The sequence below is a fragment of the Phocoena phocoena genome, chromosome 3, assembly GCF_963924675.1.
Source record: "Phocoena phocoena chromosome 3, mPhoPho1.1, whole genome shotgun sequence".
NCBI classification, from domain to species: Eukaryota; Metazoa; Chordata; class Mammalia; order Artiodactyla; family Phocoenidae; genus Phocoena; species Phocoena phocoena.
In genome coordinates, this window is record NC_089221.1 from 128,193,618 (window position 1) to 128,218,516 (window position 24,899).

General features: G+C 45.9%; 1 protein-coding gene across 1 annotated transcript in view; it reads left to right on the forward strand.

Moving 5' to 3' along the window:
• The window catches only part of SLC36A1 (solute carrier family 36 member 1), a 40,684-nt gene extending 16,224 nt beyond the window's left edge, over window positions 1-24,460 (forward strand). Inside the window, exons 8-10 of the mRNA XM_065875601.1 lie at window positions 3,313-3,479; window positions 14,081-14,250; window positions 24,091-24,460. Of these exons, the coding sequence (XP_065731673.1) occupies window positions 3,313-3,479; window positions 14,081-14,250; window positions 24,091-24,362 (609 nt within the window). The 3' untranslated portion in view covers window positions 24,363-24,460. The remainder of the gene's footprint in view (window positions 1-3,312; window positions 3,480-14,080; window positions 14,251-24,090) is intronic.
• Window positions 24,461-24,899: the final 439 nt, after the last annotated feature.

The window sequence follows — 24,899 nt, forward strand, 5'->3', positions numbered from 1 at the left end:
GTGCTTGCTCTTGGGGCTTCTCATTGCCCAAGAAGAATGTCTCATCTTTTTTTTTTTTTTTTTAATAAATTTATTTATTTATTTTATCTTCGCTTTGGGTCTTCGTTGCTGCGCGCGGGCTTTCTCTAGTTGCAGCAAGCGGGGGCTACTCTTCATTGCCGTGCGCTGGCTTCTCACTGCGGTGACTTCTCTTGTTGTGGAACATGGGCTCTAGGCGCGTGGGCTTCAGTAGTTGTGGCTTGCGGGCTCTAGAGCGCGGGCTCAGTCGTTCCGTGGCATTTGGGATCTTCCCAGACCTGGGCTCGAACCCGTGTCCCCTGCATTGGCAGGCGGATTCTTAACCCCTGCACCACCAGGGAAGCCCCAGAATGTCTCATCTTGATTCACAGACATATATGGTTTCCCTGCTGCTGGGGCAGAGGCCTGAAGGGGCCTGTATTATAGCAGGAGAAAGAGGTCCCGAGCACTCGGGACTGGAAAGAAGAGGCTGAGTGAGTGCGGAAAGATGCTCGGGTTTCTTTAGGAATGTTGTACTGCATTTGTCAATTTCCCCTAACAGCACAGGGCAGAAATTGTTCTTTGTTTCATTTCATTAGCTGAGGCTTGGATAGAGTGATTCTGTAATCCTCATTATCTGTTACTTCAAGATTTGTCCATGTTTTCTCTTTTTACAATAGAGACACTGCTGTTTTGACTGTTAGTTTGGATCTGAGGGCTGTTGGGCATGACGGGTAAGAGCAGTGGACTCACTGGGATTTCCCGTGCTCTCTCTGTTTCTGCACCATTGACCTGGGCTGGCTGGGCTGGAGGAGATGGGCACCCTGCCCTCTGGCTCCTGAGACTCTCCATAGAAAGAAACCGAAGGAAAGCTTAGAAACTGTTTCTCATTGGATGTGGATCAACTGAAGCTTGAGCCCCTTGAGCCGGGCAGCGGGGTCTGGGGGGTGGGGGGCGGGGTGGGGGGTGGGGTTGCTGAGGGCCAGTTGGAGATACAGAGCAGTGATACGCCCCAGAGCCCCAGGCCGGCAGCTGGCTCAGGGTGTGCCTGGCTCAGACCTGCTCTGCCTCATTTCCCTCAAGGAAAATGAGCATAACGACAAGATCAAAGACAGTTGGGACGGGTGGGGGTGGGGTGGGGTGGGGCGGGGGCAGTTTGATGTTGCCGTGAGTCACATTTTGGGAGTCAGACCAGCCAGGGGCGGTTGACAGCAGATCATGAAGGTTGTCACAGTCACACTTGCTATTTTCCCTGTCCCTATACAAACCAGCCTTCATTAAGGGCCTTTCCTAACAGTATGGAGGTTTCTCAAAAAACTAAAAATAGGGACTTCCCTGGTAGTCCAGCGGTTAAGACTCCTCGCTCCCAATGCGGGTTCGATCCCTGGTCGGGGAACTAACATCCCACATATCACAACTAAGCTCACACGCTGCAACTACTGAGCTTGCGCACTCTAGAGCCGGTGCGCCGCACCTAGAGAAGCCCACATGCCGCAACGAAGACCCAGCACAGCCTAAATAAATAATAAATAAAAATAAATTTATTGAAACAAAAACCTAAAAATAGAGTTGCCATCCAGCAATTCCAGCAATTCCATTCCTGGGCATCTACCCAGACAAAACTATAATTTGAACACCCCTGTGTTCATAGCAGCACTGTTCACAATAGCCAAGAAAGACATGGAAGCAACCTAAATGTCCACTGACAGATGAATGGATAAAGAAGATGTCCACACACACACACACACACACACACACAATGGAATATTACTCAGCCATTGAAAAGAATGAAATAATGCCATTTGCAGCAATGTGGATGCAACTAGAGATTATCATACTAAATAAAGTAAGAAAGAGAAAGACAAGTATCATCTGATATCACTTATATGTAGAATCTAAAATACGACCCAAACAAACATATCTACAAAACAAGAACAGACTCACAAATAGAGAGAACAGACTTGTGGTTGCCAGGGGGTCGGGGGTAGGGAAGGATTGAGAGCTTGGGATTAGCAAATGCAAACTATTACATATAGGATGGATAAACAACAAGGTCCTACTGTATAGCACAGGGAACTGTATTCAATATCCTGTGATAAATCATAATGGAGAAGAATATGAAAAAGAATATATATATGTGTGACTGAGTTACTTTGCTATGCAGCAGAAATTAAACACAACATTGTAAGTCAACTATAATGTTTTAAAAGAAAATTTTCATAATAAAAATTTTAAGTGTTAAAAAAAAAAAAGGCGCCTTTCCTTGGCTTTGGCTAATGTTAAAGAAAGTCCTGGGCTTCCCTGGTGGTGCAGTGGTTGGGAGTCCGCCTACCAATTCAGGGGACACAGGTTTGAGCCCTGGTTCGGGAGGATTCCACATGCTGTGGAGCAACTAGGCCCGGGCACCACAGCTACTGAGCCTGCGCTCTAGAGCCCGCGAGCCACAGCTACTGAGCCTGCATGCCACAGCTACTGCAGCCTATGCACCTGGAGCCTGTGCTCCACAACAGGGGAGGCCACCTCAATGAGAGGCCCGCATGCCATTGGCTGGGGAGAGCCCGCGTGCAGCAGCAAGGACCCAACGCAAGCAAAAATAAAATAAATAAATTTAATAATAAAAATAAATAAATAAAGTCCTCTGCTATGAGGGAGAAGGCCGTGAGGATCAGTGGTTTGAAACAGGAGTCTGGAAACTGGGTTTTGTTATACATCTCCACGAGCCTCAATCTCCAGGGTCCTCTCGGTTTCTCTAACTTGGAGATTTCACTTGTCACTGCTAGTGCCCACCCCTTTTGAGGTAAGGAAACGGGTTCTGGGAAGTGGAGTGGCAGTTTTCCCTGACCTGCATTTTGCATTCTTGGGACAGGTTAGTAGAGCTGTGATTTCAGGTGAGGTACAGCTGGCTTGGGCCACCACCTGTGTCTCTTCCTTGTTGCACTGAGTGGGCATGATGCGAGAGGGCCTGCTGGGTGCCATGCCACCTGCATTTGAGGAATAAACAGCACTCCCAGCCCACAGGGATCTTGTAGCCGGAGGCAAAGAGCCAGCCTGTGCCAGGAGTCCTGGCTTCCGGGCCTGCCCGCCCTTACCTCCCGGGACTTCCTGCTTAGACAGCAGGCTCCAGAGCTCCTCCAGCTCGGCAAGCGTAACTAATGAGGAACAGCTTGCATTTGTCTGTCTAGTCAAGGACAGATGTGCTTTGGGGGAATTTGGGGATAGAGAAGTTACTTTTTTCTGAGAATATTACTTTGTTGTTGTCATTGGCCATCAATGTTGCTTTATTCTATGCTTTCTCTTCTCTCACTACTCTCCTAGGTTCTGCCCCTTGAAAACAAAATGAAGGATCCTCGGAAGTTCTCGCTCATCCTCTATGTGGGAATGGCTATCATCACTGTCCTCTACATCAGCCTGGCGTGTCTGGGGTACCTGCAATTTGGAGCTAACATCCAAGGGAGCATAACCCTCAACCTGCCCAACTGTTGGTATGTTGGGGAGGATGGAAGCCTGGGAGCACTGGGTTTTTAAAAAAATTAATGAGGGCCAGAATGTGATTATTTCCTCCTCCCTATCTCTTAAATCAGCCCACTTCGCTTTTTTTAAAAAAAATTATTTTATTTATTTATTTTTGGCTGCGTTGGGTCTTCGTTGCTGCAGGCAGGCTTTCTCTAGGTGTGGCGAGAGGGGGGCTACTCTTCATTGCGGTGCGTGGGCTTCTCACTGCGGTGACTCCTCTTGCTGCGGAGCACGGGCTCTACGTGCATGGGCTTCCGTAGTTGTGGCACGCGGGCTCAGTAGTTGTGGCTCGCGGGCTCCAGAGCACAGGCTCAGTAGTTGTGGCGCACGGGCTTAGTTGCTCCATGGGATGTGGGATCTTCGCAGACCAGGGCTCGAACCCATGTCCCCTGCACTGGCAGGCGGATTCTTAACCACTCTGCCACCAGGGAAGCCCCAGCCCATTTCACTTTAGCTCTCACTTGCCACCAGCCCCTAGCCTAGCACCATCCCTCCTTGGCTGCCCAGTAAGCCTTTTGGCTGGTTTCCCTGCCTGGGTCTGAGTCTCTCTCCACATCTGTTCTCCTCCTGTTACCCGCGTGAGCCATCTAACCCTTAGTGCAGTCATGCACTTCCCCATTGAGAAGGCTCAAAGGCTTCCTTTAGTTCTTATGATAAAGAGGAAACCTTCAGGTACAGTCAGGGCCACTCAGGCTCTAGCCCCACCCCTACCTTATTCCTTCTCAGTGAGGAGGACGCAGCCTGGGCGTCACTCTGTTTGAGAAACTTCTCTGATGTCTCAGCCACAGCAACTTCAAGTCTAGGTCAGTGGCCCTCCTCTCTGCTGCCCTGGAGTCTCGTGAGGATCCTGTCCTAATTCTTCTCCCATTGTGTTGTAGCTGTCTGTTTACCTGTACTGTGATCTCCCTACATTGTAAGCTCTGAGGGCAGCAACTGTCCAGTTCTTCATTTTACTCCAAGCCCCTGGCACAATGCCTGGTGTACGATCAAAACCCAGTGAAAAGTTTTTGAATGAAAAGGAGGACTAAGCGCTGAGACTGTGAGGCATTTATAAATGAGGAAAGGTTACCAGGAAGCCAGTGGGGCCCAGAGGATAGAGGTGATCTGCTGTGTCCCAGCTCTACGGCCTTGGACAGATCACAGCTTCTCACTGCCTCAGTTCCCCTTTCTGGGAAATAAGAATAGTCATTTCTGCCAGGATTGTCATGAAGAGCAAAAGATGTGTGTGAGCTTTCTAATACTGAACTGGCACTATGAGGAAGTAGGATGCTGCAAGAGCTTTTTGCTTTGGGTGAGTCATTCCAATGGAAATGGATGCTGCATGGATTGGCTGATCCCCTGACTGATGGTGCCATTTCTCCCCGGAGATCTGAGCCCAGAATGGTCAAGCATCCAGTCCATTGACCTTGAACCGTTCTAAATAGACGGGGAAAGAGGAGGGCAAACCTGCCTGGTTCCCAGCTTCTGCTGTGCCTGTCCCAATGGCTGTCACCTGCTCCACTTGCAGGTGCAGATGGAGCCTCTCACCGTGGGCCCGGGATGCTTGGGAACCCTTCTGTATCTCATTTTCCCTAAGTCATGGTTGCTGTATTGTAGAGAAGCACTGAGACATACTGAAATGCTTCCTAAAAAGGTAGCTGTCACAGAGTGTGTCTTAAGCAGCAGTTCTTTTCGGAAGATTACAGTTTCATTGCGGAGAGCAGCCGTGAGCAGATTCTGAGAAGCTTGTCGAATGCCCTAGGGATCAGAATAACCTTTCAAGCCAGTCTGGTATTAGAGCTCTGATCAGTGAGGCGTTGTACAAGGACAGATTGAGAAAATTGAGAAAAACATCTTTTCAGGAGTATCAGTGTTTCGCACAGGACACCCTGATCAGCAGGGCTTTGGGGACTAGGTTTGTTGTATGGCCAGCCAAGTGGTAGCCCTGAAATGGGTTTTTGTTTTCTGAAAGTCCTTCTCTTTCCCTCTGATGCCTGCTTTTAAATTTCCAAATGTTCCTGCTCTTTCAAGAGAGAAGAGTCGGGTGGTAGCTCGCATAAGTGAAGATAAGTGGATCAGGGGCCGCAGAAGCAGCCCACCTAACCTGAAGCCATAGCTGAGCATCTGTCTTCTTTCCTCTGATGTTTCAAACCCAGCTACCCCGATCTTTCTGCCTCCATTCGGGTGTGATTTCTTTGGCCATCCCAGCAGGTGACTATCCTGATTCTGGACTTGCCAGCACTCCAGAAGGCTTCGGTGCTGCACTGAGTTTAATTATAGAGCCACTAGCTGGTTTTTTCCCCAAGGATTTTTATCATCTCTTCTTGGAACAAGTAAGACGTTTTGTCAATCTCAGTTTCTCCCAGGATGTTCTGCTCATAGCATTAGAGCATCTTCTAGGTATTAATTTCGACCACAGAGACATTCAGTAATGCATCATGCACAATATAATCACCACTTTTAAATAGATTTCCAAGGCAGGGAGGTCCGTGTTTCTCGCTTCATAATGCATGAGGGTCTTATGTGAAGTGGAGCTTTGCATAGGGGCAGTGTCCTTCCCTTTAATGATCAAGTCAGTTCTGTGAATACTTATTGATCAGACCTTTTTACTCCTCTGCACAGTCCTAGGCCTGGGATAAGATAGAGATGTCCCATGGTGAGTCAGCAGTCTCCCTGAGAAGCTATACATGAAGCAGTAGTAGGATAGTAACCCTAGTGGAATGCAAAGATGGATTTTGCTCCTGCCTCTTGCACTGTGTGGTCACTGTCTGATTCTAGGGAGCACTGAATTGGATGGGAAGGATATAAATAGGCTTGTTGGAGTTATATTGCCTTTTTTTTATAACATCTTTATTGGAGTATAATTGCTTTACAATGGTGTGTTAGTTTCTGCTTTATAACAAAGTGAATCAGTTATACATATTCATATGTTCCCATATCTCTTCCCTCTTGCATCTCCCTCCCTCCCACCCTCCCTATCCCACCCCTCTAGGTGGTCACAAAGCATCGAGCTGATCTCCCTGTGCTATGCGGCTGCTTCCCACTAGCTATCTGTTTTATGTTTGGTAGTGTATACATGTCCATGCCACTCTCTCACTTTGTCACAGCTTACCCTTCTCCCTTCCCATATCCTCAAGTCCATTCTCTAGTAGATCGGTGTCTTTATTCCCGTCTTGCCCCTAGGTTCTTCCTGACCTTTTTTTTTTCTTTTTTCTTAGATTCCATATATATGTGTTGGCATATGGTATTTGTTTTTCTCTTTCTGACTTACTTCACTCTGTAGGACAGACTCTAGGTCCATCCACCTCACTACAAATAACTCAATTTCATTTCTTTTTATGGCTGAGTAATATTCCATTGTATATATGTGCCACATCTTCTTTATCCATTCATCTGTTGATGGACACTTAGGTTGCTTCCATGTCCTGGCTATTGTAAATAGAGCTGCAATGAACATTTTGGTACATGACCCTTTTTGAATTATGGTTTTCTCAGGATATATGCCCAGTAGTGGGATTACTGGGTCATATGATAGTTCTATTTTTAGTTTTTTAAGGGACCTCCATACTGTTCTCCATATCGGTTGTATCAATTTACATTCCCACCAACAGTGTATGAGGGTTCCCTTTTCTCCACATCCTCTCCAGCATTTATTGTTTGTAGTTTTTTGATGATGGCCATTCTGACCGGTGTGTGGTGATACCTCATTGTAGTTTTGACTTGCATTTCTCTAATTATTAGTGATGTTGAGCATGTGTTTGTTGGCAATCTGTATATCTTCTTTGGATAAATGTCTATTTAGGTCTTCAGCTCATTTTTGGATTGGGTTGTTTGTTTTTTTGATATTGAGCTACATGAGCTGCTTGTAAAGTTTGGCTTTGTCAGTTGCTTCATTTGCAAATATTTTCTTCCATTCTGAGGGTTGTCTTTTGCTCTTGTTTATGGTTTCCTTTGCTGTGCAAAAGCTTTGAAGTTTCATTAGGTCCCATTTGTTTATTTTTATTTCCATTTCTCTAGGAGGTGGGTCAAAAAGGATCTTACTATGATTTATGTCATAGAGTGTTCTGCCTATGTTTTCCTCTAAGAGTTTGATAGTGTCTGGCCTTACATTTAGGTCTTTAATCCATTTTGAGTTTATTTTTGTGTATTGTGTTAGGGAGTGTTCTGATTTCATACTTTTAAATGTACCTGTCCGGTTTTACCAGCACCACTTATTGAAGAGGCTGTCTTTTCTCCACTGTATATTCTTGCCTCCTTTATCAAAGATAAGGTGACCATATGTGTGTGGGTTTATCTCTGGGCTTTCTCTCCTGTCACATTTTTTTTTTTTTTGCGGTACGCGGGCCTCTCACTATTGTGGCCTCTCCCGTTGCAGTGCACAGGCTCCGGACACGCAGGCTCAGTGGCCATGGCTCACAGGCCCAGCCGCTCCGCAGCATGTGGGATCTTCCCGGACCAGGGCACGAACCCGTGTCCCTTGCATCGGCAGGCGGACTCTCAACCACTGCGCCACCAGGGAAGCCCTAGTTGTTTCCCTACAAATTGTGAAAGTTTTTGTTCTAGTTCTGTGAAAAATGCCATTGGTAGTTTGATAGGGATTGCACTGAATCTGTAGATTGCTTTGGGTAGTAGAGTCATGTTCACAATGTTGATTCTTCCAATCCAAGAACATGGCATATCTCTCCATCTATTTGTATCATCTTTAATTTCTTTTATCAGTGTCTTATAATATTCTGCATACAGGTCTTTTATCTCCTTAGGTAGGTTTATTCCTAGATATTTTATTCTTTTTCTTGCAATGGTAAATGGGAGTGTTTCCTTAATTTCACTTTCAGATTTTTCATCATTAGTGTATAGGAATGCTACAGATTTCTGTGCATTAATTTTGTATCCTGCTACTTTACCAAATTCATTGATTAGCTCTAGTAGTTTTCTGGTAGCATCTTTAGGATTCTCTAAGTATAGTATCATGTCATCTGCATGATACTATAGCTTTACTTTTTCTTTTCCGATTTGGATTCCTTTTATTTCTTTTTCTTCTCTGATTGCTGTGGCTAAAACTTCCAAAACTATGTTGAATAATAGAGGGGAGAGTGGGCAACCTTGTCTTGTTCCTGATCTTAGTGGAAATGGTTTCTGTTTTTCACCATTGAGGACAATGTTGGCTGTGGGTTTGTCATATATGGCCTTTATTATGTTGAGGAAAGTTCCCTCTATCCTTACTTTCTGCAGGGTTTTTATCATAAATGGGTGTTGAATTTGTCAAAAGCTTTCTCTGCATCGATTGAGATGATCATATGGTTTTTCTCCTTCAATTTGTTAATATGGTGTATCACATTGATTGATTTGCGTATATTGAAGAAACCTTGTATTCCTGGGATAAACCCCACTTGACCATGGTGTATGATCCTCTTAATGTGCTGTTGGATTCTGTTTGCTAGTATTTTGTTGAGGATTTTTGCATCTATGTTTATCAGTGATATTGGCCTGTAGTTTTCCTTCTTTGTGACATCTTTGTCTGGTTTTGGTATCAGGGTGATGGTGGCCTCGTAGAATGAGTTAGGGAGTATTCCTCCCTCTGCTATATTTTGGAAGAGTTTGAGAAGGATAGGTGTTAGCTCTTCTCTAAATGTTTGATAGAATTCACCTGTGAAGCCCTGTGGTCCTGGGCTTTTGTTTGTTGGAAGATTTTTAATCACAGTTTCAATTTCAGTGCTTGTGATTGGTCTGTTCACATTTCTTATTTATTCCTGGTTCAGTCTCAGCAGGTTGTGCATTTCTAAGAGTTTGTCCATTTCTTCCAGGTTGTCCATTTTATTGGCATAGAGTTGCTTGTAGTAATCTCCCATGATCGTTTGTATTACTGCAGTGTCAGTTGTTACTTCCCCTTTTTCATTTCTAATTCTGTTGATTTGGGTCTTCTCCCTTTTTTTCTTGATGAGTCTGGCTAATGGTTTATCAATTTTGTTTATCTTCTCAAAGAACCAGCTTTTACTTTTATTGATCTTTGCTATCGTTTCCTTCATTTCTTTTTCATTTATTTCTGATCTGATCTTTATGATTTATTTCCTTCTGCTAGCTTCGGGGTTTTTTTGTTCTTCTTCCTCTGATTGCTTTAGGTGTAAGTTTAGGTTGTTTATTTGAGATGTTTCCTGTTTCTTAAGGTAGGATTGTATTTCTATAAACTTCCCTCTTAGAACTGCTTTTGCTGCATCCCATAAGTTTTGGGTCACTGTGTTTTCATTGTCATTTGTTTCTAGGTAATTTTTGATTTCCTCTTTGATTTCTTTAGTGATCTCTTGGTTATTAAGTAGTGCATTGTTTAGCCTCCATGTGCTTGTGTTTTTTTACAGGTTTTTTCCTGTAATTGATATCTAGTCTCAATGCATTGTGGTCAGAAAAGATACTTGATACAGTTTCATTTTTCTTAAATTTACCGAGGCTTGATTTGTGACCCAGGATATGATCTATCCTGGAGAATGTTCCATGTTCACTTGAGAAGAATGTGTATTCTGCTGTTTTTGGATGGAATGTCCTATAAATATCAATTAAGTCCTTCTTGTTTAATGTATCATTTAAAGCTTGTGTTTCCTTATTTCTTTTCATTTTGGATGATCTGTCCATTGGTGAAAGTGGGGTGTTAAAGTTCCCTACTATGATTGTGTTACTGTCGATTTTCCCTTTTATGGCTGTTAGTATTTGCCTTATGTATTGAGGTGCTCCTATGTAGGGTGCATAAATATTTACAATTGTTATATCTTCTTCTTGGATCGATCCCTTGATCATGATGTAGTGTCCTTGGTCTCTTGTAATAGTCTTTATTTTAAAGTCTATTTTGTCTGATATGAGAATTGCTACTCCAGCTCTCTTTTGATTTCCATTTGCATGGAATATCTTTTTCCATCCCCTCACTTTCAGTCTGTGTGTGTCCCTAGGCCTGAAGTGGGTCTCTTGTAGACAGCATATATACGGGTCTTGTTTTTGTATCCATTCAGCCAGTCTGTGTCTTTTGGTGGGAGCATTTATTCCATTTACATTTAAGGTAATTATCGATATGTATGTTCCTTTTCCTGTTTTCTTAATTGTTTTGGGTTTGTTATTGTAGGTCTTTTCCTTCTCTTGTGTTTCTTGCCTAGAGAAGTTCCTTTAGCATTTGTTGTAAAGCTGGTTTGGTGGTGCTGAAGTCTCTCAGCTTTTGTTTGTCTGTAAAGGTTTTAATTTCTCCGTCAAATCTGAATGAGATCCTTGCTGGGTAAAGTAATCTTGGTTGTAGGTTTTTCTCCTTCATCACTTTAAATATGTCCTGCCAGTCCCTTCTGGCTTGCAGAGTTTCTGCTGAAAGATCAGCTGTTAACCTTATGGGGATTCCCTTGTGTGTTATTTGTTGTTTTTCCCTTGCTGCTTTTAATATTTGTTCTTTGTTTTTAATATTTGATAGTTTGATTAATATGTGTCTTGGCGTGTTTCTCCTTGGGTTTATCCTGTACGGGACCCTCTGTGCTTCCTGGACTTGATTAACTATTTCCTTTCCCATATTAGGGAAGTTTTCAACTATAATCTCTTCAAATATTTTCTCAGTCCCTTTCTTTTTCTCTTCTTCTTCTGGGACCCCTATAATTCGAATGTTGGTGCATTTAATGTTGTCCCAGATGTCTCTGAGAGTGTCCTCAGTTCCTTTCATTGTTTTTTCTTTTTTCTGCTCTGCAGTAGTTATTTCCACTATTGACCCCTTCTAGAGAATTTTTATTTCATTTATTGTGTTGTTCATCATTGTTTGTTTGCTCTTTAGTTCTTCTAGTTCCTTGTTAAACGTTTCTTTTATTTTCTCTATTCTATTTCCAAGATTTTGCATCATCTTTACTATCATTATTCTGAATTCTTTTTCAGGTAGACTGCCTATTTCCTCTTCATTTGTTAGGTCTGGTGTGTTTTTACCTTACTCCTTCATCTGCTGTGTGTTTTTCTGTCTTCTCATGTTGCTTACCTTACTGTGTTTGGGGTCTCCTTTTTGCAGGCTGCATGTTCATAGTTCCCATTGTTTTTGGTGTCTGTCCCCAGTGGCTAAGGTTGGTTCAGTGGGTTGTGTAGGCTTTCTGGTGGAGGGGACTAGTGCCTGTGTTCTGGTGGATGAGGCTGGATCTTATCTTTCTGATGGGCAGGTCCACGTCTGGTGGTGTGTTTTGGGGTGTCTGTGGGCTTATGATTTTAGGCAGCCTCTCTGCTAATGGATGGGGTTGTGTTCCTGTGTTGCTAGTTGTTTGGCATAGGGTGCCCAGCGCTGTAGCTTGCTGGTCGTTGAGTGAAGCTGGGTCTTGGCGTTGAAATGGAGATCTCTGCGAGATTTTTGCCGTTTGATATTACGTGGAGCTGGGAGGTCTCTTGTGGACCAGTGTCCTGAAGTTGGCTCTCCCACCTTAGAGGCAGAGACAGCACTGACTCCTGGCTGGAGCACTAAGAGCCTTTCATCCACACGGCTCAGAATAAAAGGGAGAAAAAATAGAAAGATAGAAGATAAAATAAAATAAAATAAAGTTATTAAAATAAAAAATTATTAAGAAAAAAAAATTTTAAAGTAAGGAAAAACAAAAAGTCGGACGGATAGAACCCTAGAACAAATGGTAAAAGCAAAGCTATACAGACAGAACCACACACAGAAGCATACGCATACACACTCACAGAATGAGGAAAAGGGGAAAAAGTAATAAATCTCGCTCTCAAAGTCCACCTCCTCAGTTTGGGATGATTCGTTGTCTATTCAGGTATTCCACAGTTGCAGGGTACATCAGGTTGATTGTGCAGATTTAATCCGCTGCTCCTGAGGTTGCTGGGAGAAATTTCCCTTTCTCTTCTTTGTTCGCACAGCTCCCGCGGTTCAGCTTTGGATTTGGCCCCGCCTCTGCGTGTAGGTTGCCTGCGCATGTCTGTTCTTCGCTCAGACAGGACGGGGTTAAAGGAACCGCTGCTTCGGGGGCTCTGGCTCACTCAGGCCGGGGGGAGGGAGGGGTACAGAGTGTGGGGCGATCCTGCGGCGGCAGAGGCCGGCGTGACGTTGCACCAGCCTGAGGTGCGCCGTGCGTTCTCCCAGGGAAGTCGTCCCTGGATCATGGGACTCTGGCAGTGGCGGGCTGCACAGGCTCCCGGAAGGGTAGGTGTGGACAGTGACCTGTGCTCGCACACAGGCTTCTTGGTGGCGGCAGCAGCAGCCTTAGCGTCTCATGCCCATCTCTGGGGTCCGCGCTGATAGCCGCGGCTCGCGCCCGTCTGTGGAGCTCCTTTAAGCGGCGCTCTTAACCCGCTCTCCTCCCGCACCAGGAAACAAAGAGGGAAGAAAAAGTCTCTTGCGTGTTAGGCAGGTCCAGACTTTTCCCCGGACTCCCTCCCGGCTAGCCGTGGTGCACTAACCCCTTCAGGCTGTGTTCACGCCGCCAGTCCTCTGCCTGCGATCTGACTGAAGCCGAGCCTCAGCTCCCAGCCCCGCCCGCCCCAGCGGGTGAGCAGACAAGCCTTTCCGGCTGGTGAGTGCTGGTCTGCACGGATCCTCTGTGCGGGAATCTCTCCGCTTTGCCCTCCGCACCCCTGTGGCTGCACTCTCCTCCGTCTCTCCGAAGCTTCCCGGCCCCCCCCCCCGCCCCCCGCAGTCTCCGCCCGCCCGCGAAGGGGCTTCCTATTGTGTGGAAACCTTTCCAACTTCACAGCTCCCTCCCAGAGGTGCAGGTCCCGTCCCTATTCTTTGTCTCTGATTTCTCTTTTGCCCTACCCAGGTACATGGGGAGTTGCTTGCCTTTTGGGAAGTCTGAGGTATTCAGCCAGCGTTCAATAGATGTTCTGTAGGAGTTGTTCCACATGTAGATGTATTTCTGACGTATTTGTGGAGAGGGAGGTGATCTCTGCGTCTTACTCTTCCGCAATCTTGAAGCTCCTCCACCTTGTATTTTCAATTGTTTTTATTTTTGAAAGGATATATGCCTGTGGAAAAGACTCCAGATGTTCAAAGGGCATACAGAAAATGTTAAGTTTCCACTTGCCTCTCCAGGACCCCAGTTTTACAATTTTCCATTTCAGGGACAACCATATTACCAGTTTCTTATGTTTCCTCCTGAAGATGTTTGGTGCATGTAAGAATGTCACATGTATGTGTGTGTGAAGGGGAGTGTTTTTCCCTCTTTTTCCTTTTTTAGACAGTTGGTACCATACTGTCGACACTGTTCTGCTTCATGCTTTGTTCACTCCATCATATATCGTGGAGCTCGTACCACATCAGCGCCTGGAGTTCTGTCTCCTACTTTTTAACAGTTATATGGGGGTGCCATGATCTATTTAACCAGTTCCCCGCTGATTAACATTTAAACTCTTTTCAGTCTTTCAGATTTAAATAATGCTGCAGCAACTTATTTTTTATGTAAGTTCATGTGCGCATGTGTAAGTATATCTACAAGATAAATCCCTAGACCTGAATTTTTTTGTCCAAAGGACACGTGTGCTTGTAACTTGGATAGATATGGCCAAATCACCTTGGGACTGTTTTGCACTCTCATTGCTGGTGTATGAGCGTACAGAGCCGGCTCTGAACGTGTCTCGGCTCTCTCTGCAGGCTGTACCAGTCAGTTAAGCTGCTCTATTCCATCGGCATCTTCTTCACCTATGCCCTCCAGTTCTACGTCCCGGCCGAGATCATCATCCCCTTCTTCGTGGCCCGTGCACCTGAGCATTGCGAGCTGGTGATAGACCTATCCGTGCGCACCATGCTGGTCTGCCTGACGTGTGAGTAGAGGACAAGATCATTGCCTTGTCTGTTTTCTTCCAGAGGGCATCGAGTCCGCAGGGCTTTCATGAGAGAGAACTTGTATCATAGTGAAATGGCCAGTGCTGTGTGAGCAGAGAACTTGGGGTGCAGTGTCAGCTTCAGAGTTGAGGCACGTCCGTGAAGGGAGTGAATTGATTATAGATGTGCTCTAAAGGACACGGGAATGGAAACGGTGCTTTATTTATAGATATGGCCTAAAATGCAATGACGATGGTCATAATTCATGCTAAACATGCGCAATTACTATTCCGTATGAAATATGGCAAAAGTTTAAAAGAGAGCCATTTAAGCCATATGCATAATGAGTACTATAGGTTACTTTGATAGCAGGTGTATGTTTGTTTGTTTTTTCAAATAATTGGGTTTCCAATGTGACAGTCTATTCCTTGGATTTCATTTTGAGACTGCTTGATACTATTCCAGACACTTTTGGATGTTGGTCTTAACTAAATTGTGTTTCTTAGAAAATTTCTGTTGATTAATATAGGTGTTTGACTTATCACTTTGTGTTTTATTCCTCTTCCCTGACCACACACCCAGGAGCGTGAGTTGAGAGACGAGATATCACCCTATTTGCTCTTGGTTAAAACTGGTATAAGTTCAAAAATAAAAATAAATTCTTTTTTTTTTTTTTGGAAGATTCTGTGAATTGATAGAATAGAGAATCCTTGAATAAATTGGTCTGTAATATCTGATTTAAATTTCTAGGCGATTTGCAGTTCCTTTCCAAATTGAATGCTTGAATCATAGATTTCTCTTTTTGGCTGTGTTTAAGTTTTTTTTTGGGGGGGGGGGAAAGAAACGTCTTTCCTATTATATTGAGACTTCCCTGGGACTTTCTTTAAATTATCCAGTCCGAGCCTCTGTCTTTGGAGTAAAGATAGTTCTATGTGATTTTTTAACTAGACCAGAATGGAATGTTTTAGGGATGAATGATGTGAATGTTGTCTAGCATGCACTCATAGTATGGAAAGTCAGAAATGATTTTATTGGTTAACTGTTAGCAAGAGGAGGACAGGGAAGAGGCTGTCCATCCTTACCCAAGCAAACGTGGGGATCAGACTAGTGCTCATCCTGGAATGGACCACCTCAAGCCACCTGCAGTTGTCTTCCTGATATTACTTCTAGGGCAGTGGGTGGAAGCTCAGCATCCTGGATCTGCGTGGAAAGAACTCACTGGAGCTGAGGAACTAAAGACTGTCCCTTGACCTTAATCTTGGGCAGCTGTCCTGCTGAAGATTTCTTATAGGGTGGACCTGGGTAGGACCGTGGGTACCTTGGATTCCCCAGCCCCAGAGAGCTGATGGCAACCAAGAATCTGACTTCTTGTAGCCTTTATTTGACAGCCCTTCCGGCTCTCTCCTAGACCAGCCTAGAGAAACAACCCACTGGCTGCAGGCCACTGCTGCCCCAAAGCGACTGAAAGGAAGGAATGTGATATAGCTTGCTTTTCCAGTAAATTGCCTTAATGTGTGATAAGATAGGATGCTTAGACTCTTCTAGATTTTACTCCTGTCTCCTGCTTGGCAACTCTGGAGGCTTTGATCAAATATGTATGTTTCCTCTGTGGATGGATTAGCTCTGAGTGTTGAGGAGACAGCTTGCACGTGAAAAGTGTTCATAATGTCAACTCTCAGGGCCCTGATTCTTGAATGCAAGGGGCATTGGAAGAAAGGATAGGGATAGCTCAAATAATGGGCTTTGTTTCAGAGTGGTTCCTCGAGAGAAGGTAGGTCTGTCTGGGTACAATGTGCTGTCTCTGCCGGAAGAGCTGGGGCACTGAGCTGGCCCTGACTCCTCTCACCGCCCCATTTTCTTCTCAAGCCTGGCTTAGCCTCCGCTACCATATGTCGCGCTTCCTGCCAGGTTCCTTTCTGCTGCGCCCCGCAGGAACCAGCAGTCTCTGATTCACAGACCTCATACTATCCTTAGATGCCTCTTGGTTTTCGCTTTGCTTTTCCTGGCACTGTCTGTGGGTCTCACCTCCCTTCTACAGCGTGACTCTCAAATGACATGAGCCGCTTTTGATCTTCAAGCGCATTGGGTTGTTTTTCCCTTCTTCTGTGGTCGCTTGTGACTTAGCCTTACATTGTCATCCTATTAAAGGGTGCAACCCCTTCATCTCCCAGCCCTAGGCTTCTCTTGCTTTCCCTGGAGACTGTGAAGTAATTGTGGGATTCAGGAGAGGCATTTTACTGTAGCACCAACTTAATTGCATTTATCTGAGTTCATTTGTTTTTGTTCCTCTGTACCTTCAGATCCTTTTGCAGAAGGTTAATTGGTATATGATTTTAGATCTTTGATATAACTGATTGTTTTCAATTATACCTATAAATTTTAATGGCAGCTCATTTTATTGCCATTTTGGGTATTTTTCTCATCATTTTCTCAACTTTCTCTCCTCTTCCTCACCCTCGTCCCCAAGGAAAGCAGGAGCATTTGGTCCAGCCTCATTTTTTTTTCCACTTGGAATTCAACCGTCTCACCACTCTTCCTCATCCACCAAAGATGGTTGTGCCTACTTTTTTTAAAAAAATTTATTTATTTATTTATTTATTTAATTTTGGCTGTGTTGGGTCTTCATCGCTGCACGCGGGCTTTCTCTAGTTGCGGCGAGTGGGGGCTACTCTTTGTTGCGGTGCACGGGCTTCTCATTGAAGTGACTTCTCTTATTTCAGAGCTTGGGCTCTGGGTGCCCGGGCTTCAGTAGTTGTGGCACACGGGCTCAGTAGTTGTGGCTCATGGGCTCTAGAGTGCAGGCTCAGTAGTTGTGGCACACGGGCTTACTTACTCTGAGGCATATGGGATCTTCCCGTACCAGGGATTGAACCCGTGTTCCTTGCGTTGGCAGGCGGATTCTTAACCACTGTGCCACCAGGGAAGCCCTGTGTCTACTTTTTGATGCTTAATTTCACACTGCTGGAGAGGAGAGGAAAGGAAAATAACACACGTCAGAGACTGGTGCTCATTTTCTTATGATTTCATGTGGGACAGTAGTTACTTCCAGTCTGTATGTTTGGACATGCAGGCTCAGCAGGCCACCTTATGTCCAGAACTTGTGTAGAAGGGGCTGGAAGAGGCTGGCTCCACCTGAGGGCAGCCGGGGCTGTACGAAGAGTAGTTTCTTTGGATTCCTTGAGGCCCTAACCTGTCCTTCAGTGGTTCGAACTGATTCTCTGTGGCATTTGCCACTTGAAACATTTTACTTCAGTTAGGTATGAGAATGTCACACACCTGTTATTGAAGATAGAATAACAAGAAAACCACCTCAGTTAAGAAGCCTGTTTAGGCTAGAATGTAAAACATGCCAAGCAGCCAGACCCTTTAGAGCATGAAGCTTCCAGGTCCAGACAAAGCGGTTTTTCAATGCCTTTCGGCCGTTCACACGTCTCAGTCTTGCAGCTATAAAGAAAAAGGGCAGCAGCATTAATACCTGTACACTGTGCCCCCTGTCCCCACTGCGGGGACGGTCGCAAGGCTTCAGCTTCTTCATCTGTAAGATAAGAAGGGTACCCGATCGCCTCATGTCTAAAATTCTGTGATGCTGCACAGCTACTTTGAGCCTGATTTTAAATTTCTACCAAAGTATTGCTCGAAAAAAGAAAGTTAATGTAAGAACACCTGAAGACTGTCTAGATCTGGAGTAAGTAAAAATGAAATTCCCAATATCCCAGTGACTTAAAATAATTTTTCTTGCATTTTATCTTCTGTGTTAATCCTCATGGGCGCTTTTTCTTTTTCTTTTTTAAAATTTTATTTATTTTTGGCTGCATTGGGTCTTCGTTACTGCGCGTGGCCTTTCTCCAGTTGCGGTGAGCGGGGGCTACTCTTCGTTGCAGTGCGCAGGCTTCTCATTGCAGTGGCTTCTCTTGTTGTGGAGCACCGGCTCTGGGCGCACGGGCTTCAGTAGTTGCAGCAGGTGGGCTCAGTAGTTGTGGCTCGCAGGCTCTAGAGCACGGGCTCAGTAGTTGTGGTGCACGGGCTTAGTTGCTCTGCGGCATGTGGGATCTTCCCGGACCAGGGCTTGAACCCGTGTCCCCTGCATTGGCAGGCGGATTCTTAACCACTGCGCCACTAGGGAAGTCCGTCATGGGCGCTCTTTACAAAAAGTTGCAATTCTAGTGTACATATAACTTTGCCTTTTGCATTTTGTTTAAAATTACATCATGAATATACATATCCTTCATAAATATTTTTATGACCGCATGGTATCCCATTTTATTGATGAATTGTATTTACTAAACTATTCCTTTAATGTTGGACGTGTAAGTTGTTTCCCGTGCTTTTTGTATTATTTTTAAAATTTATACTCCCACTAAATGAAATTGTATATCCTGTGCAAGGCTGCTATTAATTTAAAGGCAGATTTCTAGCAATTTAAGAGTCACATAGGTGGGCCTCACCAGCGTTGATCATAATAAATAGCAGTGAGCACTTCTGGACACGGGAGCTGTAAGTGTCCAAGGGATTTCTGTCAGTGCGTGTTTGTCTCTAAAGTGCTTGCTCTCCTCTTGTGCATAATTCAGCTCTTTCTGCTGCTGGTCTACAACCACAGGCTCCAGAATCCCAATCAGCTCCTCCTCTGAACATGGCCGTTGGCCTCCTGCTGCTTCAGCAGTTAAAGTCACATTCTCAGTGTTTCTTAACCCAGAGGGAAGATGTTTTGTAACACCATTGGAGCCCTCTTCACTAATCATGTGGTCTGGTTATCCTCAGGGCCCCCTTTCTGTTCATGCCACAGCTGGGCTAATGCAGAGGTCTGGCAACTGCCAGTTGGGAGTTTGTGGGCTTCCTCTTTGCATGCGGTGCTCTTTTCGTGGGGAAGTAGGGATAGGGTATTCCCAGTTGGCTGCTTTCTGAGATCTCTGCCTTCTTAGGTTTCTCTTTCTAGAGGGCTTTATTTTAACTCATGGAGTAAAGACATTCAGTGCTAGAAGAGGTTTTAGTTGCTCCTGTATCTTTCCCAAGTACTGATTCCCACCTATGGGATTAGTGAATACTAGTTTGTCACATTTTGCCTTGTAGGTAAACAGATGCCTTGGCTAGTGAGCCCTCAGTTTGGGCCCCTTTCTCTTCCTCTTCCCCCAGTGTATTAGCGGGAGGCTCACTCTTCCCGCCTTCTTCCCCCATTATCTTTCTCCAATGTCAGCCTGTATTTTGGTTCAGCTAAATATCCAGTCCAGCTAGGACAGGAAGACAGTGCTCCATTTGCAACCCTGTGGTCCTGGCTTTAAAAGAAAAGTTTTTGCCCTTTTAAAAATATTTCTATTAAGGATATTTTTGCTAAACATACTTATCTTGTGTATCTGTTGTAGTAAAAACAAGAACAAGTGTTTAGATTGCTTTTTAAAGTCATGATGAAATGGAACATCTCCGTCCAATCTGAGAAAAGATTCTGATCTCACAAGCTTCTGTTTCTGTTTTCATTTAATTCTTATCAGTGTGGAGCACGAGTGACTTCACTTAACTCGTATCATGAAGTACCCATCTGTCCTCCGGGCTAATACGAGAGAGGGAAGGGGAGAGAGGGAAGGGAGAGGACAGACTGTCAGAGCTGGGAGGGCTGGGCAGGTCCTCTGACTTATCTCCTCCAGGGACTCATTGCCTCTGCTAAAATCCTCCCTTCTCTTGAGTGGGCTGGAGCATCCTGGGGACCAGGAGGAATAACTCACACTCCCTTTAACGGTACAAAAGCAGGCAGGCTAGAAGCTACGTTTTTGGCCCAACCATGTGTTCTTAGAGCGGAATCCCGTCTCTCCGCTTTGCCACTCTGGAGCAGCACACATTGCTTCCCAGTTGACAGTGAGTTGAGGGACATATCCCAGAACACATTCCTACGTGACTAAATCTGCATTGCACAGTTCCTTAAAATTTCAGAGTCGAGTGTGACTTGAGTGATCATCCAGTGTTAATACAATCACCATACTTCATGGGTAAGTGAACTGAGGCTCAGAATAGGAACTGATTTCCCCCCCAGGTCACACACAGCCTACTACTGAGCAGGGACGGGTGATGCTATTAGCTGACATGTATGAAGCACTTGTTATGTGTGTAGTACTCTAGGTTCTTTACGTGAATGATCTCATTTGACCATCCCTTTTTAGCAGTACGGGAGATGAGTCTTAAACAGGTTAAGAAACTGGCTGGTGGTGGATTGGAGCCTAGGTTCTGAGTCCAGACCCTTAACCACACCCAGGCTTAGGTCTGATGGCTGCCTCAGCTGTTTCCACCCCACTGCTCACCCAAACTGGAACATCTGGAGCCACCACTGTGTGGTTAAACATTAGGCAGAGAGAGACCCAGACCCCAGAGAGGGCAAGTGTCTTATTCCAGGTCACACAGCAGATCAACATTTGTTGAGCGTCAGGTTATCCATGATGAGAATGCCGTTTTGTCATCAGCCTACGGACACTTCACTTCCACCTTTCCTCCATATTCAACCCTGAAGGTTTGAGGGACATCACCAACTCTATTTAGAAGTAACTAAAGGCTGAAACAGACTATTTTTAACTTGCAGAGCAAGTTAAAAGCTTATCCTTTGTTTAGACTTTCTGAAGGCTTCAGAACAGTGAGGGTATTCATGGATAATTGCCATGATGGTTGAATATAGAAGAAAGAAAGAGGAAGGGATTGCCCCAGGGCTATAAAACCCTGGGCGGCAGAGGCAGATCTGAGACTCATTTTCCTTGTACCCCCTTTTGTTATCCAGGCTTCAAAATCCTTGTCTGGTGTCCTCTACAAAGCAGAGAGAGGTCAGGGCTGACCTGTACCGGATTCCCTACCACATGATTGTGGTGCATCCCTGGGAAAGCTAACCCGATATCAAGACTCCCCCAGTTCTTCACAGACAGGATCTTTCCGCCGATCAGCCAGATCCCCTGTTATCCCTCCTGCTGCATGTATCATTCTGTATTTTCTTTTTTGGCTGCATTGGGTTTTCGTTGCTGTGCATGGGCTTTCTCTAGTTGCAGTGAGCGGGGGCTACTTCATTGCGGTGCGCGGGCTTCTCACTGCGGTGGCTTCTCTTGTTGCGGAGCACAGGCTCTAGTTGCATGGGCTTCAGTAGTTGCGGCACGCAGGCTCGGTGGTTGCAACATGCGGGCCCTAGAGCGCGTGGGCTTCAGTAGTTGTGGTGCTTGGGCTCAGTAGTTGTGGCTCGCGGGCTCTAGAGCGCAGGCTCAGTAGTCATGGCACATGGGCTTAGTTGCTCTGCGGCATGTGGGATCTTCCTGGATCAGGACTCAAACCCGTGTCCCCTGCATTGGCAGGCAGATTCTTAACCACTGCACCACCAGGGAAGTCCCATTCTGTATTTTCTTGATCATCAGGTCTCTGATGTGACTGTAGCAGGGGCTTAAGATCCTGGACTCTAGTCCCAGCTCTGTCACTTTCTATCATTTAAATTCTTTGGACCTTTCCTTCCACAGGGACCATAATAATGTGGAGTTCCGTACCCGTGGAGCAGAGGGAAATTCAGCTCAGTGAGTGGATGCTTCCCAGTGCTGTCTACTAGACACTAGACGGTCTGTGTGATGGGAGTGTTCTAGGTGTGCTGTCCAGGACAGTAGCCACTAGGCACAGGTGGCAGTTGAGTCCTTGCAATGTGGCCAGTGTGATTGGGGAACTGAATTCATTTAGATTTAGATAGCTAGTGACTGCTGCGTTATCGGACAGCACAGCTGCAGAGTGAGTATAAGACAGGTGACGTGACCCTGCTCCTCCCCTGCTAAATCCCGGCTCCCAGCATGCCTCTTCCTTTACCGCATGGAGCGGTATTCCAGTTTAAAAGTAGGTGTTTCTCATAAAGCCTGGCCTCTAAATGCAGCCCACTGCTCTCGTCTGGTGCTCAGCCAAAGAAGCAGCGATCGATTCAGACAATCCATCTGGAGGGTAAAAAGGCTATATTGGACTCCGGCCAATACAAGATGTTCTGGTCTCTCACCACTGTGATGCCTTCCTCAGAGCAATTTAACTACATTTCTGCTTTATGAAATGAAGTGAGAACTGAAACCCCCGTGTCTAGTGTGAGACTCTCATAGGGATCAGTGAGGTAACAGATGTGCCCTGGATCGCTGTCTCAATGCGCAGGACCTCCCGCTGGAGCTCCGCAGCCAGGAAGACAATCCATCAAAATACATTCGATGACTGACGCATTAACAATGCACTTTCCATGAGCAAAAAGATATACACTAGTGAAGAGTAATATTAACTGTATTATGTGCCTGGTGTACACCAGGACTCTAGTTAAGTGCCCGTGTAATCTCCTTTGATCATCGCAACATCTCTGTGACATAAGAGCTTTTTGTATCCCTGTTTTGCCAACAAGAACGCTGGGAAATAGAAAGGAGCCATGTATCACTCAAGGCAGAGCCAGGGTTCACACACAAGTGCCTAATTCCAGAGGCCATAATCCTCAATAAACCTGTGAAACATTGGCCTTCACCCCCAAGCTGGCCGGTGGTACAGGCGCTGGTGTGCTCTGCAAGCCGATGGCGTTTCCTCATGCAGCCCCCACTCATCTTTTTTTTTTTTTTTTTTTTTTTTAAGCCAAACACATCAGGAGCTTTTTTTTTTGTTTCAGGCAGTAAATCCGGATGGCAATGGCAATTCAGTTTCTTTTTTTTTTTTTTTTCTTAAATTTATTTAGTTATTTATTATTTTTGGCTGTGTTGGGTCTTCGTTTCTGTGCGAGGGCTTTCTCCAGTTGCGGCGAGCGGGGGCCACTCTTCATTGCAGCGCGCGGGCCTCTTACTGTCGCGGCCTCTCGTTGCGGAGCACAGGCTGCAGACGTGCAGGCTCAGTAGTTGTGGCTCACGGGCCCAGTTGCTCGGCGACATGTGGGATCCTCCCAGACCAGGGCTCGAACCCATGTCCCCTGCATTAGCAGGCGGACTCTCAACCACTGCGCCACCAGGGAAGCCCCTCTTTTTAAAAAATATTTATTTATTTATTTAATTTTGGCTGCACTGGGTCTTAGTTGCAGCACGTGTGATCTTTAGTTGCAGCATGTAGACCTCTTAGCTGCAGCATGTAGACTCCTAAGTTGTGGCATGTGGGCTTTTAGTTGCGGTATGCGGGAACTAGTTCCCTGACCAGGGATCAAACCCGGGCCCCCTGCATTGGGAGCGCTGAGTCTTACCCACTGGACCACCAGGGAAGTCCCCCCCATTCACCTTTATCATCAGTTGCACCTTCCTCGTGTACACCTGGGCTGAGTTTCAGGTGTGGGAGCCACTGGTTTGTCCTGGCACAGGGACACAGTCATCATGGGGGGCCTTGCTTCTGAGGTTGGCCTGCACACAGACCTGCTTCTCCTTTCCCTGTATAAAAAAGCTCTGTGCAATGGGGCTGACGTGGGATCGTTCCAGAAGAAGGAGGGTTTTCTCCCCATTTCGTTTCTTGTCATTCAAGTAGAGTGGTTTGTGTTGGAGGTACCCTCAGTGGTAAGAAGATGAGCAGTCGCTCAGAAAAGGTTCACCTCCTCTTCTACTCTCCACTCGCTCTCCTTTGGTAGGACCGGGTTACCCTGGAATGTAATTTGGTTCCTTTTCCTCAGAAAGGTGGAAGTCAAGGACTGTGGCAGGCGAAACTGGGAAATCTGGTTTCCAACCCGGGTCATGCCACATCTCAGGGCATCAGTTTTCTCATCTGTGGAATGAGAGATTGGACTGGACGATGTCTCAGCTTCCTTGGAGCTCTCCATACTATGAGAAGAACACTTGCTAAATTTGCTGAACAGTGAGGCGGTCTCTCTCAGCTCTGGGCAGTCATCAACAGGCGTGTCCTCTCTTCCACAGGCGTCTTGGCCATCCTCATCCCCCGCCTGGACCTGGTCATCTCCCTGGTGGGCTCCGTGAGCAGCAGTGCCCTGGCCCTCATCATCCCGCCCCTCCTGGAGATCGCCACCTACTACTCAGAGGGCATGAGCCCCGTCACCATCGTCAAGGACGCCCTGATCAGCCTCCTGGGCTTCGTGGGCTTTGTGGTGGGGACGTGTGTGACCCTCTACGAGCTGATCCAGCCCAGCAGCGCTCCCATCTTCGTCAACTCCACCAGTGCCTTTGTATAGCGGGCTGGGTGCGTTCCCTACACCGGCCCACTCCGCCCTGTATGTTCCCCAGCACCTGGCCCCAGAGCCTCAGGTAGGGTCCAGGCTCTGGGGAGAGGCAAGGTTGCCATCCACGTACCCTTGCCTGGCACCTGGGTTCCCTGAGCCAGATAGGGTTGAGGGCAAGGTAGAGAGTCGGCAGCAGATGTGTGGGAGGTACCTCTAGGGGCAGTGCCATCTCTGTTCATTTGTACTTATTTTAACCCGGAACTTTTCAACTCTTTTCCCTGATCACGCCTCCTCCCTTACTGCCTGCCCTTCTCCTTCTGACCCACCTCATCCAAATTATTCCTGTTGCACAGCTCACTTTATTTAAAAATTTTAATGTCTCTCACCTCATGTGTTCTCCTCGCCCGGGCCAGGCCTAGATGATGTCAGTGGAAATGCCCTTCTTTATGCCCTTGCCGGACCCATCTCTTATCTCTCTCCCAAATATTTTACCTCAATATTTTCCTACCTGTTCAAGTCTCCACCTCGTAGTGGAGACTACCTAGCAGT